The sequence below is a fragment of the Hippoglossus hippoglossus genome, chromosome 11 (genome assembly GCF_009819705.1).
Source record: "Hippoglossus hippoglossus isolate fHipHip1 chromosome 11, fHipHip1.pri, whole genome shotgun sequence".
In the NCBI taxonomy this organism is placed as follows: Eukaryota; Metazoa; Chordata; class Actinopteri; order Pleuronectiformes; family Pleuronectidae; genus Hippoglossus; species Hippoglossus hippoglossus.
Window position 1 is genome coordinate 16327790 of NC_047161.1, and position 15248 is coordinate 16343037.

The window sequence follows — 15248 nt, forward strand, 5'->3', positions numbered from 1 at the left end:
TTGAAAAAACTAACAACTAATTGATTAGCATTTAGGAGTTGGGGGAGATGTTTTGGTGAAAATGAACATCATATTTGCAGATGATGTCAGCAAGGGCAAGCAAACACAAAAACTTAAGAGCATAGGACCGATCCCTGGGTACTGAAACCATGAAACTGTCCCTTAATTTACCAACATGCTTCTCCAAGCAGTTTAAAAGTGTAGTGTTTCATGATCCAGTGTCAAAAGCTGCCCTCAAGTCCAGATGAAGCAACAATGATGTTAAGTCGGAAGTGTTTAGTTAGGTGGCATGAGACTGTAGTGATGTTAAATTGTAATGATGCAAAGTCAGTTTTATGGGCTAACTACATCTTTGTCCAACCAACGGATTTCTTCAAGCTTCCACAGCCACAAGTGTTGTCTTCCCTAGTCGGGTTACCTTAAATTTTTCATACACTCTGAACTGACTGACATTGGCTATCTAAATGTTATCAGAATACTTAACTTATACTTCAACACAGAAAACCAACAAATGAATCTCTAGCACCATTTGTGGAAAAACAAAAAGAGAAGACAGTAAATTGGGGCATATCTGTAAATACAACATTTATATTGTTCAAACACAAATAATGAGGAAAAACCAAAACTGTCATTTGGTTCAATGTTGTCTTCCTGCCACTCAAGTGTATCTCCATACATCAGTTTCATAGAATATAGACACTGACTAATCCATTTAAAAGTAAAAAAAAATAAAAATCACAATTACAAATATCAAATATCTTCCCCAGTCTTTTGTTAGCTGGTAAACCTATAACACAGAAGTTATTTGCTTGAATCTAAATCATATTTGGAAATCACAATGTTTGAACAACTTCATTCTCACGATGTTTTATAAAGAAATGTCAGGCCATTGTTCTTTTACATACTTTAAAAACACTGTCACAGAACATTAGCAGGGACAACCTTCACATTTACATAATGTGCCGGACAACAAGAATCAACTACATCTGTGAGTCACTCGATTCTGTTCAGTCATCATCATCAAACCTGATCTTCTTCCCCTGGAAGGCCGGGATTTGTCCTTGCTGTTCCTTTCTTTTCTTACTCGCCTCCCAGGATGGATGCAGTGCCTGCTGTGGTGCCGGCTGGGAAAAGGCACCTCGACCCATTTGAACCTTTTGCCTCGTGAAATCGCCTCTGCCTCGTCCCCTCCCTCTGCCGCCAGATGCAAAGCCCCTCTCCCCCGACTCACTCCGTCTGTCTTCAGGCCTGCTGTACTTGGTCCCTGAGTTTCTTTCTGGTCCTGTGAACTCCTTTTGAAACTTGGATTGTTTACTGAAATCTCTGTTTGAACCCCTAAATTTATCACCACCTCTTCCCCTGCCTGCACCTTCACCAGCACTCTTCATAGGCCCAGAGAGCGAAGAGAAGAAGACAGACTGAAACTTTGCTTTAGACTTCAGCCTGGACTCGAGCTCATCAAGTTCACTTTGGACCCTGTCTGAAGTTGTCGCCTTGTCACTTGTCTCCACCCTTTTCTCCCCTTCTACGTCCTTCTGCTTCTTCTTCTTCTTCTTGTATTTGCTGACTTTTCCTACGAAGAAGTCATCTTCGCTCTCCTCCGACTGGGAGGACTGCTTGAGGAAACGTTCCTCTGTGCTGTCATCAAAGTACTCTTTCTCTTTCTCATCTGATGACTCTAAATCACTCTCTTTCTTATCTGATGACTCTAAATCTTTCTTTTTCTCATCTGATGACTCTAAATCTTTCTCTTTCTCCTCTGATGACTCTAAATCACCCTCTTTCTCCTCTGATGACTCTAAATCACCCTCTTTCTCCTCTGATGACTCTAAATCACTCTCTTCCTCCTCTTCCTGTTTTCGAAGCACTGCGGCATTTGGTTTCATTCCTGCACCTTTACTTTGAGGAACATCTTTCACAGTGTCCTTTACTTTGCTACTTTGTGTCGATACTGGACACACACTCTCAGACTCTGGTATGTCTTTCTTTTGAACATCAGCAGTGGCGGATGAATGAGCTGCTAACACTGTGTCTGTTTTAGGTTTAGCAACACTAGAATCTTTAGGGATACCATCTCCTTCCTTGTTTTCTGACATTCCCTTCAGCTGCACTTTAACGTTGCCCTCTTCTTTGTCTTTCTTTGTTTCCTTACTTTTGTCTGGTGACGGCGGTTTTACTTTTTCGGCTTGAATTTGCACCTTTACCCCTCCTCCCTGCTTTAGATCCTTTATCCTATCCTCTTTGAAGGCTTCCACAGCAGCTTTAATGTCCTCGATCTTCTTGCTGAACTGAGGGTGGGTGGCGATGCGTGCTAAAGCCCGGTCAACAATGGTAGCCTTGGGGTCTCTACACACCTGCTCAAAGTTGAGTTTCTTCTGCAAGGCTTTCTTGGTCACCTGGATGTGGGAGAAATCAATAAAACAATAAGACATTTTTGTGTTTGTCAAATAATCTTTACATTTTTCGCTAAAAGTTGCTGGATAATGTGTTCCAAAAATTATGAAAAAGTTCTTATGAAACCTACCATGTCTGGTCTGAGCACCTTCATGGCGTGGATCTCCTCTAGCATTCGGGCAGCTTTCCTCTGACTCTTCTCAACTTGCGCCTCATTCCCCTTCTTCTTCTTCGAGGCACTGATCTGTCGTATCAGCTTCCTGATGATCAACACTCGCACCCTCTTCACCTCCTTCCTCATCTTCACCACCTCGTTGTTGAGGTTCAGGACACTGTCCTCTTCTTTGTCTTTAGTCTTAGCGGGTTTGGGAACCTTCTTTCTTTTCTTTTTGGCTCGTGCCTTTGCCTGTTCCTCCTTTAATTTCTCATCGGAACCAATCTTTTCTTCGTCATCACCCTCCAGTTCTTCTTCTTCTTCGTCATCATCATCTTCTTCACCTTCCTCCTCAATCTCTTCCTCCTCTCTCTCTTTTTCCTCAGCAGATAGCAACAGTTTCTCCATCTTGTCCTGGGTATGTATTATCTGTTGAAAAAACAAACCACTTACACATTAGTAACAGCTCACACACACATTGTCAATAGCAACAACCACAACAGCATCTACCTACTAATTCCACAAACGTCTATCTTTCTGTATGTGTAATGCATAACTCATGAACTGTTCCACTAACCGGCCTCACATTTGGCATGTGTGTTGGGGGGGGGGGGGGATGAAAGGTTTTCTAACTTCAATCTGCACCATAGACTGTTTCTAAAAAGCTCTGAACACAACGTCCAGCACACAAACAATAACAAGTGACAGTATATTGTAGACCTGTTTGAGGAGGACTCACTAATTATAAGTAATAATTCTGGAGTAGTTTCGGAGCGTTTTTGGATCCCACTGTCTTCGACGTTTTTTTGCCAAGCAGGTTTGCACATACAAGGAATTTGCTGGAGTGTATTTGAGCAAGTATAAATATAAAAAACAGGACACAAAATAAAATATAGAAAATACTATAAGCGCCAGGGGAGTGATTTTGCATTACGCTGTAAGTAAACTGTAGAGCACAATCCCTCCCCTGGTGCTTATAGTATTTTTTTACATTTCATTTTTTAAATTCGCTGGTGCTATCAGTGCGGTATCCTCACGTTCTCCCTGACACACAAAACTCACAAAACACGTGTATTACGCTGCTTCACTGAAATAGTGTTTTTTATAATGTTACGTCGCAGCTGGGTACACTTTAGGAGAAGTACATTTCCGTGGAGGGAGCAGAAACGACCACGTCTGGCAAAACAAACGTGGTTCGGTGAGCGTGGGTAAGTTTTATCACGTTGCGTTAGGTGTAAATATGACTTTTATACGTACAAGCAGCGTAAAAACAACAAACTACAGCGCGTAGGGTAAAATTATTTGACATATTTCACTGTTTTCACACTTACCGCTCAGACGTGGCCGCTTTAAACACTTAAATTTGAGAGAAACACATCTACACTCGTTGGCACTCAGAGGGGGCGGCCATGTTTGTTTCGCGCGTCATGACGTTGAACGTCGGTGACAGGGGAGGAGGGGGGGGTGCAGCGTGTCGTGAAAAGGGGCGGGGCCTGTAGCGGACTGTTGTTATTTATTTCTTTGTTTCATGTGCAGAAAACAACAACAGTGGCGGAGGATCGAAGCAGCGACGACGACGCGAGGATGAGCGAATGACGCCTCCAGCCTCCAGCCGCCGTCACCGCACCGAGAGCTCCAGCGAATCTCCGGGGGGAGGATGAAGCGGCGCAATGCGGATTGCAGCAAACTCCGACGGCCGTTAAAACGGAACCGAATCACGGAGGGTATATATAGCAGGTACCGAGAGTGGGCTGGGGGCTGGTGGGAGGGAGAGAGGGAGGCGGGGGGGGGGGCGTGATTGTGTAACAATGGCGCCTCTCTGCATATGTTGAAGTCAGCGACGGCAGCCGCAGCTTCAGTCATGTCTCTGCACAATCCGAGCTACGAGCTAAGCGAGCGTGCTAGCGTTGAGTCACAGGCCCCGACGCTGCTCGCGGAGCGTCTCGTTCGCGATTTGCTCCCGAGCTCAATAAATTCATATTCTGGCTAAATTCAAATTTTAAACGTGGCAGGGAGACTTTGTGTACATTTAATTTTGACTTTAACGCGTTCTGTTGGTTTTTCTATTTGTTTTTTTTAAAAAGATGTAGTTGATAAATAAATTGGGCTGAATGAACTAGTGAGAAGAAAACGTTTTGTTCCTGAGATGACAACGGCAATGTCAAGGGGCGCTCGTTTTGAGGTGCGGGGTGACGCCAGCCGCCGGCGGGGCTCTCACCTGTGCTTTGTCTTCCAGAGGTGTAAATAGCCAATCACCGCCAAACTAGACCGGACTGAAGCATATTTAACGCACATATTATTTACACTGTGTTTTCCTTTACACTGGTTGATGGCCAGTGGAGGAAAATAAAGCCGTTTTAGTAGCATGTCTAGACATGACACTCTATACATACATTCTCAGCCTCTCTCTACCAACCTCCTCTCTCACTTCTCAGCCAATACTTAATCTATTTCAGTTCCTTCTATCACAGCAACACTTAATACACTTGGAGATTCTTATATTTTCACACACGATCACTGTTGCATGGTTATTTCTCTGTATTCAAACCTTGTGTGACCTTCAGGTTACATTGCAAGTCACACGGTCTCATAGACACCAGACTGTTGTATAAACCTGATGTCTTGATACCATCTAAATCCTCAGTAAGTCTTGTGTAGTCGTCTCACGCTCTCCTCTCCGTCTTGTCCTCTCCCTGCAGCACGTTCCTGTACCTGAAGTTCCTCGTGGTGTGGGTCCTGGTTCTGCTGGCCGACTTTGTGTTGGAGTTCAGGTTTGAGTACCTGTGGCCATTCTGGCTTTTCATCCGCAGCGTCTACGACTCCTTCAGATATCAGGGACTGGTAAGGGTTTTGTCATTTCAGTTGTCATAAAAACTCAAAAGGTGTTTAGTTTGTCCAGTTTGGGCTACTGTAAAAAACATGGCGGCCTCCGTATAGAGGACCAGCTCCCGATGTAAATATATAGTTTTTACATATAAAGGCCACATTCTATGGAAAAGAAAACTTAGATGAAACACACTAGGGTTATTTTATATTCAATTTCTGCCAATAGATCCCTTTCACCTAAATCTTATACACTGCACCTTTTTTTAATGGTCTGTATTTGTATTGTGCTTTTCTAGTATCAAATCCAACTCAAAGCACTTTACATTACAGTTTTGGCATTTACACACACACACATTCATACAGTGTATCACTTTCACTCAAGGGCAATTAGAGGTTCAGTATCTTGCCCAGGGACACTTGGGCATGGGGTATGGGGGAGACCGGGATTACTACCATTACCTTCTGCTGAGTGGACAACCCGCTCTAACTCCTGAGCCAAAGCTGTCCAATAATTTAGGCAATCGTGCCTTGGCGCTTGAAACGATACAATACGGTGTAAAAAGCAGTAGGTAATAAACCAAATTACCTAAAATAAAAAAAAATCCATAATTGAAATTTGACCTGTAGCAACCAGAAGCTAAATATTATATACTAAATCTGCCGTTTTTATTACCTACCCCGAGAAGGTTATGTTTTCACCTGTTGTCGTTTGTTTGTATGTTTGTAAACAAAATTATGTAAAAACTCCTGGGCTGACTCCCACAAAACTTGGTGGATGCAGTATGAGTCAGGGAAGAACCTCTTAAAGTCTGGTGCGGATACAGGATTTTTAAAAAACACTCTCTTTAACATTTTTCAATGATTTCTGTGGGGGAAAAAAATCAGGAATGTTGGCAATTTGGTCCAGCTTGATCTAATTTTAGGGGACTGTTGGGCCTTAGCGGTGGTAAGCACTCCACTGAGTGCCATTCATGTGACGTACTTAATCGTCTGTCTCATTTCTTCTTCACTCAGGCGTTCTCTGTCTTCTTCGTATGTGTGGCGTTCACATCGGACATCATCTGCCTCCTTTTCATCCCCGTCCAATGGCTGTTTTTTGCCGCCAGCACCTACGTATGGGTCCAGTATGTCTGGCACACGGGTGAGTCCAAGTTTTCTGTTGAATCTTTTTCTTTTTGTGTCTGCCAGCCAAATGGCCACTTTCTCCTGAAATAATGTGTGCACAAGAAATTCATTGCTGCCAAGTTTCTTCAGTGCTGGAACTAAAAGTGCTGATGTATTTTTCTCCCTACATTCATGCAGAGAGAGGAGTCTGTCTACCCACTGTATCGCTGTGGATTCTGTTTGTGTACATCGAAGCTGCCATACGGTTCAAAGATCTGAAGAACTTTCATGTAGACCTGTGTCGACCCTTTGCTGCGCACTGGTAAATGTCTCATTGTTTAATCCGTAATGCACATGGGAAGAAGAACAATTTTATTACAGCACATCCTGCCCAAAAGGAGAATGATATCATTATCAAAAGTTGACACCGTGTTTCTCTTCACCTCCCAGTATCGGCTATCCAGTGGTGACGCTGGGCTTCGGGTTTAAGAGCTACGTTAGCTACAAGATGCGACTGAGGAAACAGAAGGAAGTGCAAAAGGAGAATGAGTTCTACATGCAGCTTCTACAGCAGGCTTTGCCTTTAGAGCAACAGATGCTGCAGAGACAAGAGAGGGAGGCAGAGGAGGGTGAGAGACGCACCAAAGAAAACACCTACACTCATTACGCAAAGTTAAAGTGCATATAAACACATATCCTGCAGACGTAAGAAGCAACAATGACTAGAAATGGTTGAATGATACAGTGCACACATTTATACAGAGCTACAAAATCTCATTTTTTGAGTATATAAAAAGTTTTCCATAATATTTTAATCATTTTAAGTTTTAAATTTCACACCTGGATTTTCGCTCTTCTGGTCCAGACCAAGAAAAAAAATCTACTTTAAGTTCACACTTTATTTTACAAAAGAAATAAGAGCAGGAAATATGAGGTCAAATGTATGGACAGGTAACTTAAGTAATCATTATGAACCCAATTGTGGAAATATAACTTTACCATCTGTGTTTATATATCTTACCTAATGTTTAAAAATAGTTCTCTATGGTATAATTTTTTTAGGGGAACTATGGGTTGAGACTGCAAGTCAGTAAATTATAACAAGTAGGAGGCTTTTGCTCTGTGATATTACAGGGGAGTTGTTGCTGTGTAGCTGCTTTTTTTTTTTTAATTGTGGCTAAAATTAGTGCTGCAGTTAATGACTGTTTTCATTATAATCATTAAATCTATGAAATGTAAAAAATAAAATGCGGTCATTTGCAATTTCTCAGAAGCCAGGTGGATTACTTCCATTAGTTATGTTGTACAGCGGTACAAAACCTACACATATTCAATTTGCCGTTATACACAGTTAAATAGAGCGTTCATGTGGGGATTCACATCTATAACAAGGGCTATCATCATGATATTATTTAATATAATTAATGAAGAGCATTTTCTTTACGTTTTGCAGTCAGCAGCTGTAGTTTATGGTACTTTGATGTCAGAATTTGTAGTAATTTAAATTACATTTCACTTGGCCTTGGGGTTTTGGTTAATTCTATCTGGATAGCTTCGTACATTCACTAACGCTTCCTGTGCTCACTGTCTTCCAGCTGCTTTAGCTAAAGGGATCTCAGAGGTGGAACCTCCAGTAATATCCCAAAACGGAGCTCCTCCTGCAAAGAAGAGCACATCAGTCCCGTTACCAGAACTGGAGTACCGGGAAAAAGGAAAGGACAGTACTGCAAAAGAGCGCGAGGGCAAAAAAACAAACTCCATTGGAATCAATAACAACAGTATTATACACACACTGGACTCCAAACTACAGGAGACAGAGTATATTGAGAACTACGTCGGGGCAAAGAGACTAAATAACGACCTGGCTGGAGAAAACCCCCCCGCGGACACTAACACACACACTACTTCGAAGGAGGAAATGGGCGGCACGGGAAAGAACTATAAAAATGCCAGTGGAGGTGCGGGCAGCACTTCCAATTCATCTCCACGGAATCACAGCTCCACCAATGGCAGCGTGCCGCAAGGCTCATCGACAAGTAAGAACGAGAAGAAGCAGAAAGGGGCTGGGAAGGGTCAGAAGGATCCGGTGGAGAATTGCATTCCCAACAACCAGCTGGGCAAGCCAGATGCTCTAGTACGGTAAGACTCACACACACACACTCGTACCGTTTGAAACACATGCTTCTTCTTACTGTACATATTGTTTCTGGTGCTTTGAGTTGTTGATGTAATTAACATTTGCAAGCATTCAACAGCATTTTCATTGTACCTTTTTAGTTTGACACTTTGAGGATACTCGTCGATGCTGTCATCCCCTTCCCTAGCATAATGAAACAAGTATTTCTATATTGCCTGTGGCCCTCATGGCCCTCTCTTCTTCTTGCCTTTAAGGTTGGAGCAGGATGTAAAGCGACTGAAGGCAGATCTCCAGGCCAACAGGCAGCTGGAGTCCGACCTGCGGAGTCAGCTGTCCTCTATGAGCAGCCAGGACCGCAGCCTTCGTTCTGAACTGGGCCAGCTCCGCCAGGACAATGAGCTGCTTCAGAACAAGTGGGTGCATCTGCAGTCTGCACACCAACAATACTCACCTCTACTCTAACAACTTTTCTCTAGTCGTCATACAATTAATGGGATTATTGATCTTGAGATATCAGCAGATATTATGAAAAGATTGGATTTTGTTACCAAGTAGTTTGAATTAGCTACAGCAGCTGGTTACTGATGGGCCATGTGATGGTCAGTGTGTAAATTTTGCACAAAAAATGCATTAAACTGGAAGCATTGGAGCATTTTATTTATAGAAGGGATACTCCGGTGGTTTATCATTGCACATCCTTAAAGTTGTGGGATTTTCAGACAACAGGTTTGAATGATGATGGTCAAAATGAAAGGGGTAGAGGCAGAGAAACTGCAACATTTAGTCTGTAGTGTGGGCCAAGCAACCAAGCTGGATCCTACATTTCCCATAATGCAGTTCAATAGTTGTTTCCATTACAACCTCTAGTGAATACCCAGATCTTCCAAGTCCAGAGTTCCATAGTTTAGGGGAAAAAAATTGGTGTTAAGTTTCTAAGCAGAGATGACCCTGATTATGTCTCAGGAGCTTATTTTGTCAGATATTGTAAATCTTCCATCACAGAACATGATTTATGATTTTATGTTTTCATTGGCTGAGTCATATGTTGCACAGCAGCAATGGTGCAAAACACAAAGTTATACCTTTATGTTATAAGTGTATAAAAAATATTATGAAACTTTGTTGGAAAAATGTGACAATGGCGGGCTGCCACAGTCTAAGTGATTAATAGGAAACACCAGATATTTCACTCTTCAATGAAAATTCGATATTGTACCAGATAGGTTACTATCATGGCAACATTGATGTCTGTATCATATATTGTCATCAATTCATCCCAAGGTGTGGAGATATTTCACATTATAAGTGACTACTTTGACCAGCTGATGGTGCTAGAGGAGGCTTTTAAAGTCTTGTCTAAAAAATCAACCTAAATACTCAAAATATTCAATTCTCAATCTCATACCCATGTTCACCTTATGATCCAACCTGCTTGACCATTTCCTCCTCACACCTCAGGCTCCACAGCACCGTCCAGGCCAAGCAGAAAGATAAGCAGACCATCTCCCAGCTGGAGAAGAGGCTCAAGGCTGAGCAGGAGGCTCGGGCCCTGGCTGAGAAACAGCTGGCCGAAGAGAGGAAGAGGAAGAAGATGGAGGAGGCCACGGCTGCCAGAGCTGTAGCATTAGCTGCTGCCACTAGGTACTCATTAAATGATTGTTGGGATGTTAACCTCTGAACCAAGGAAAGCAGAGTATCAGTGCACTTTTCAAGAGATTGGTCTTTGTTCCCTGTGGCAGATGAAACAGAGGACGCCAATGTAAACTCATTTGTGCCTAACTCAATTAAAATGTAAAATAATGTTGCCTGAAGCTGCAGGGGGGGGTGTGATAGCTTCATGGTTCTCACGACTTCTCATCACTGGCTGTGCAATAAGTGTAATTTCTTCAGTAGGGGTTATTTTGTTTTATTTTTTTATATTACTATTGTTATATAAAGTGTTGCATACAGCACTTATGTCCAAGTGTACCATATAATCTGTTCCCTCTATTTTCTGCCTCTTAACTTTTTGCCTTTTCACAATGTAATTGCTCTTTTTCTCCTTTGTTCCACAGAGTGGAGTCTAATGACTCTCTTCGCGTTCGTATCAGAGAGCTAGAGACGGAGTATAAGAAGCTCAGCTTGGACATGAAACTTAAGGAGGAGCAGATTAGGGATCTGGAGGGCAAGTGTCAGGTGAGACTGACTATTTTCATTAACATAATAGTTCATGTTTGTAAATGTGCACTTACTTGGCCAGTCACAGGATTGAAAAATATATCTTCTATTTACTAATTCCACAAATCACTCTCTGTCCGTATGTGGATTGCACGTCTCTGGAATCGTTCAACTTATCGGCTTAACACTTTGCATATGTATTTTAAGGGCCCAAGGAAGTGCAGTGTCAAATTTGGCGCGATATAGACATGCAATACATTCAATGGTAAAAAAACATCTAATAAACAGGCGATCAGCGCTCTGTAGCAGAGTTTGCTGGAACTCATAATGCAAGTGATGTTGTCACCTTCATTTGCCGTAGCTCAATTTATTGAAGGTCACTTTTATGGTTTCAGAAAGTAAGCTGCAACCTAGTATTACCTCAGGCCAAGTGAACAGCCCATTCCAAACAGGCAGGTTTAGAGCAGCACTAAATGCTGTAAATGTAATTAGCTACATTGATCTCTAGTTATCTATGAGCACTTCAATTTCTAAGAGCACATGATCCCTTAAATAACATTTGACGCTGTTTATTAAGTTTGAGCTATTGGTGTAAATAAATAAAGAGACACTCTGTGCCATATCAACAGTACAGGTTTTGTTTGGGCAATAAAATATGCACAAGAAATAATGTGTTTTGTAGTGTAACCATACATTAATTTAATATCCTATTACTCTTACCACACTTGTTACACACAGGAGCTGAGGAAGTACAAAGAGAATGAGAAGGACACAGAGGTGTTGATGTCAGCACTGTCAGCCATGCAGGAGAAGACCCAGCACCTGGAGAACAGCCTCAGTGCTGAGACCAGGATCAAACTGGACCTCTTCTCTGCACTGGGAGATGCCAAGAGGCAGCTGGAGATAGCACAAGGTAAGTGGGGACTGTGGGGATACAGTGAAATAAGCATTGTAGAAGCTACAGAATTTGTCTTTGGTTCTTAACATCAGGGTGGAGGTGAAAATGTAGAAGATCTTTTTTTTCTTGTCAGAGAAGGAAAAGCAGATATGAAACTTAACTTAAATCTCCTTAAAGATGTTTCAGTTCTCTTCCCACTGAGCCATGACAGTGCGATGTGACTAATATGATGAATGATACCTGTGGTCTAACTGCTGTGACATGTCAAACACCTGCTGTGTAACGGGACAGCACTGTAGCAGTCTATTAATCATTAGCTTGTAAAAGAATACCACACTGCACATTATTTGGCTGAAAAATATAAGATCCTGGGCTTGTAAAATGAAATCAATGCCAGTGTGTGTATACACGGATCAGCCACAGTATTAAAACAGGCAACTGGTTTTAATGTTGTCGGTGTATGTCAGAGATTTTCCCACACTGTTCAGTGGTAAAGTGGTAGCTGGCTCTAACATTTCTGGATGCATTAGCCCATTGTAGGTAATATTGCAACCATGGACTGTATAAAAAATAGACGTACACTACAGGTCCAGAAAGTGAAGCCGATGCTGAAGTGCCTAAAACCTGTGTTCTCTTAAAAGACCAGCAGAGGGCGACTCCACTGGTTGCAAAAGGAAGTCAGGTTCTATTGGCAAACATGACTCTAATTCTCACTTGATTTATAACTTCCTTAAACATTGTCATACAAAGTTTCTGGTCTTGATCAATAGTTTCAAGTCTTCCTCAATACAGCATGATGTTCATTTCGTAAATAATGTTCCCATTTAGATTAAAATGGGTGTTAAAGCACGGGATCGTGGGACATGGATAATGTGTAATTGACAGCTAGTACCGTCCAGTGGGTGTAGGTGAGCGTGCAGTGTCCTCGAGCTCTCAGTCATATATATACGTAGATACAAGATATATATATATATATATCTTGTATCGATGTGATGAGGTACTTTGATTTTAACTTTGAGGCAAGAGTAACTTAATTAATGCAGTCAGATAAATAGTTTTATCTCTCCAAAGGAAACATAAATACCTTTTGAGCTCTCAGGGATTCAGTTTGAAAGGTCATGTGCGTCCCCCCCACTCAGCTCCGTACTCTGTGTGATTAACGTCTCTTTATCCTCCATGTCCTCCAGGCCAGATCCACCAGAGGGAGCAGGAAATCGCAGAGCTGAAGCAGAAGATAGCCGAGGTGATGGCGGTGATGCCGAGCCTGTCTTACTCGTCGGACGGCAACAACCTCAGCCCCGTCGCCCCGCACTACTCTTCCAAGTTCATGGACAATAGTCCCTCCTCCCTGGACCCCAACGCCTCAGTCTACCAGCCCCTCAAAAAGTGACTCTGACGTCCAGGACTTTTTCTCTTTCTTTATTTCAGTGACGTTCTCAGTTCTGGCTTTTTGTTTTTCAGTTTACCAGCCCCTGACAGTTGTTGCACTCACACACACACACACACACACACACACACACACACACACAAACACAGTGCACACTGCCCCTCTATATATGTGTACTCGGGTTAGTTTTTGGTTCTATTATGAGAACTATTATTTTTAGGGGGTTGTGTACAATCAGATTCTTTTTGTTTTTACGATTGAGTTTTGGGATTTAGCCATTAGACAGCATGATCTGTTTAAAGGGGGAGAAAGGAACATGCAATTTGTTGGCCAAACTTTTACTTAAGAGCCATCATGCATCACGTCATGTCAGTCTTCTTTTGCTGTACAGTATGAATCCCCCCCACAGCCATACTCACTTCTATAGTGAACTCACTCCCAGACCTTTTTATTTGAAAAAAACAATTGGCCTCCATGATCGTTTATATAAAGACAGAAGACGTGTTTTAAGTTTAGATGTGTAAAGTAAAGCCAGGTGTGAGATACATGAATGTAAAACTATTCATGTTTTGATATTGCCATCTACTCAAATCAGTGATTGTTTGTTTTGTAACGTTTCAGTTCAGTTACACCGATGTACATTTCCTAGAAAATAGTGATATTGAGCAGGTAAACGTTTGCTGTATTCTTCAGATATTCCAGTACAATTTTGCCCCTTAATGCTGGAATATAGTGGATTCTCCAGGATTATTAGTAAGTGGATGAAGCAGATTCAGTTTTGTCCTAAAATAAAATAAAAATGCTGTTAGATTCGAACCTGGCACTGCCAAAATGTTCCATAAGCGTTCACCTGTTTGCTGCCGAAACCTTTCCTCTCCCTCTGGACCAAATTAGAACCCGTTACGCCATATTGTCCACTGGATTTAATGATGTCAAGGTAACCAGTCGTTACCATTATTTGCAGATCTTGCAGTGCCTTTCAGTTTCTCTTTTTCAGACGCAGAAACCACATACTTTGCAATTCTGGGATCTAAAAGCATCGAACTTCAAAACCGTCCCTTTCTCTCTCTGGCTGTGAATCGCCTGATTTCTCACAATCCAGTCCTTTCAATTCAGTATTCAAAAGTTAAACCAATGAAGTGTCACCTCAGAGACGTTCGACCGCTTTGAGCTAATTGATCTTCGCAAACTTAAAAGGGAAGACCTAACTTTGGCCAAGGTCCATGTCATTTCACAGTGACACAGTATTGGTATGCCAGACACCAGCCAAACCGATTGTCTATTATCATGCCCTAGTCTCGGCATTTAGCTGTTTACAAAAATGTACATTAAGATATTGAGGAATGTTTTCTTTGTTGGTTTCTTTTCCGTTCTTAAGTGCCAAGTGTTGATGTTCGGTTTTCATCCATACTTTGATCGATGTAGCTAGCATAAGGTTTGCAGAAGAGTGCTGTCATTTTGTTTTGTTGTCATTAGAACATATCGGGATGGTGTTGTGTTTACATGGTGCTGGGCTAATCTTGATGACGCAGCAGGTGGTCAGTCGGACCGATTGCGTTATTCACTCATTTATTTATTTGTTCCAGACCTTTTATTGAGAGGCACCACTTTGATATCTCCCATCATGTTCAGTTGATTTCCCAAACGTCCACCAGGAAAGATTCAGTGAATGTGTTGTGTTGGGGAAACGGTTACCCCTGAACCGTTTGACCATGTTGTGCTGTCATGTTTCCTACCTGGGGAAAAAAAAAAGAAGTATTTTTTTTTTTGTGGATTGCTCTGGCGTTGTGACTTCAGTTCTCGAGTTGCTTTTACAAGTTTGTGTAGAAGGAGGAAAAGGTTGAAAACAAGTGCTTTGTTTTATTTCATCTTTGTTCCACCATGCTTATTTTCTCAAAGTGGTGGTGGCTATGTCACCCTCCTCACTTTGACCATCACTATTAAAGAAAGTCTTGCTGGTGGCAATGCAAGCCGTTAAGTCTGAGTTTGTGTCATTATCTTTGTGTCTGGTTTTACTTTTTCTAGCTCAAATGTGAACACATTTTATCTGTGACATCCAAACAAAAAAAACTATTCTAGTCAATGTAGTTTTTTTTAAATTTTATTTGTTTCTTGTTATATTACAAATTTTACTATAGTAAGTGCAACTGCGATGTGTGCCAACCTTTTCTGTTTCGGTATCCAAACAATC

General features: G+C 41.8%; 2 protein-coding genes across 5 annotated transcripts; one reads left to right on the forward strand and one right to left on the reverse strand.

Moving 5' to 3' along the window:
- Positions 1–572: 572 nt before the first annotated feature.
- Positions 573–3977, reverse strand: srfbp1 (serum response factor binding protein 1). Of its 3 annotated transcripts, none has more exons than XM_034599359.1 (4): positions 3880–3976; positions 2525–2977; positions 1805–2396; positions 573–1714 (listed from the first exon to the last, which is right to left on the reverse strand). In XM_034599359.1, exons 2-4 carry the CDS (start codon positions 2954–2956, stop codon positions 1008–1010), a joined length of 1731 nt encoding a protein of 576 aa, XP_034455250.1. In that variant the 5' UTR covers positions 2957–2977; positions 3880–3976; the 3' UTR covers positions 573–1007. The 3 variants fall into 3 exon arrangements, with proteins under 3 accessions (XP_034455250.1, XP_034455249.1, XP_034455248.1); XM_034599358.1 differs by having other exon boundaries at positions 1775–2396; XM_034599357.1 differs by having other exon boundaries at positions 573–2396; positions 3880–3977.
- Positions 3978–4007: 30 nt separating this feature from the next.
- Positions 4008–15041, forward strand: maco1a (macoilin 1a). Of its 2 annotated transcripts, none has more exons than XM_034600143.1 (11): positions 4008–4285; positions 5248–5389; positions 6389–6515; positions 6677–6800; positions 6929–7107; positions 8074–8617; positions 8870–9028; positions 10074–10256; positions 10670–10790; positions 11511–11685; positions 12858–15041. In XM_034600143.1, the coding sequence occupies exons 1-11, from the start codon at positions 4206–4208 to the stop codon at positions 13058–13060; spliced, it is 2037 nt and encodes a 678-aa protein (XP_034456034.1). In that variant the 5' UTR covers positions 4008–4205; the 3' UTR covers positions 13061–15041. The 2 variants fall into 2 exon arrangements, with proteins under 2 accessions (XP_034456034.1, XP_034456035.1); XM_034600144.1 differs by lacking the exon at positions 12858–15041 and adding an exon at positions 12579–12605 and having other exon boundaries at positions 4026–4285; positions 11511–11769.
- The last annotated feature ends 207 nt before the right edge of the window (positions 15042–15248 follow it).

Coding starts and splice junctions, on each gene's coding strand:
- maco1a (XM_034600143.1), top strand. CDS start 4,206: ATGAAGCGGCGCAATGCGGATTGCAGCAAACTCCGACGGCCGTTAAAA. Junction 8,618..8,869: donor AAGCCAGATGCTCTAGTACG/GTAAGACTCACA, acceptor CTTGCCTTTAAG/GTTGGAGCAGGATGTAAAGC. Junction 10,791..11,510: donor ATCTGGAGGGCAAGTGTCAG/GTGAGACTGACT, acceptor TGTTACACACAG/GAGCTGAGGAAGTACAAAGA.
- srfbp1 (XM_034599357.1), bottom strand. CDS start 2,956: ATGGAGAAACTGTTGCTATCTGCTGAGGAAAAAGAGAGAGAGGAGGAA. Junction 2,397..2,524: donor AGGTGCTCAGACCAGACATG/GTAGGTTTCATA, acceptor TCCCACATCCAG/GTGACCAAGAAAGCCTTGCA.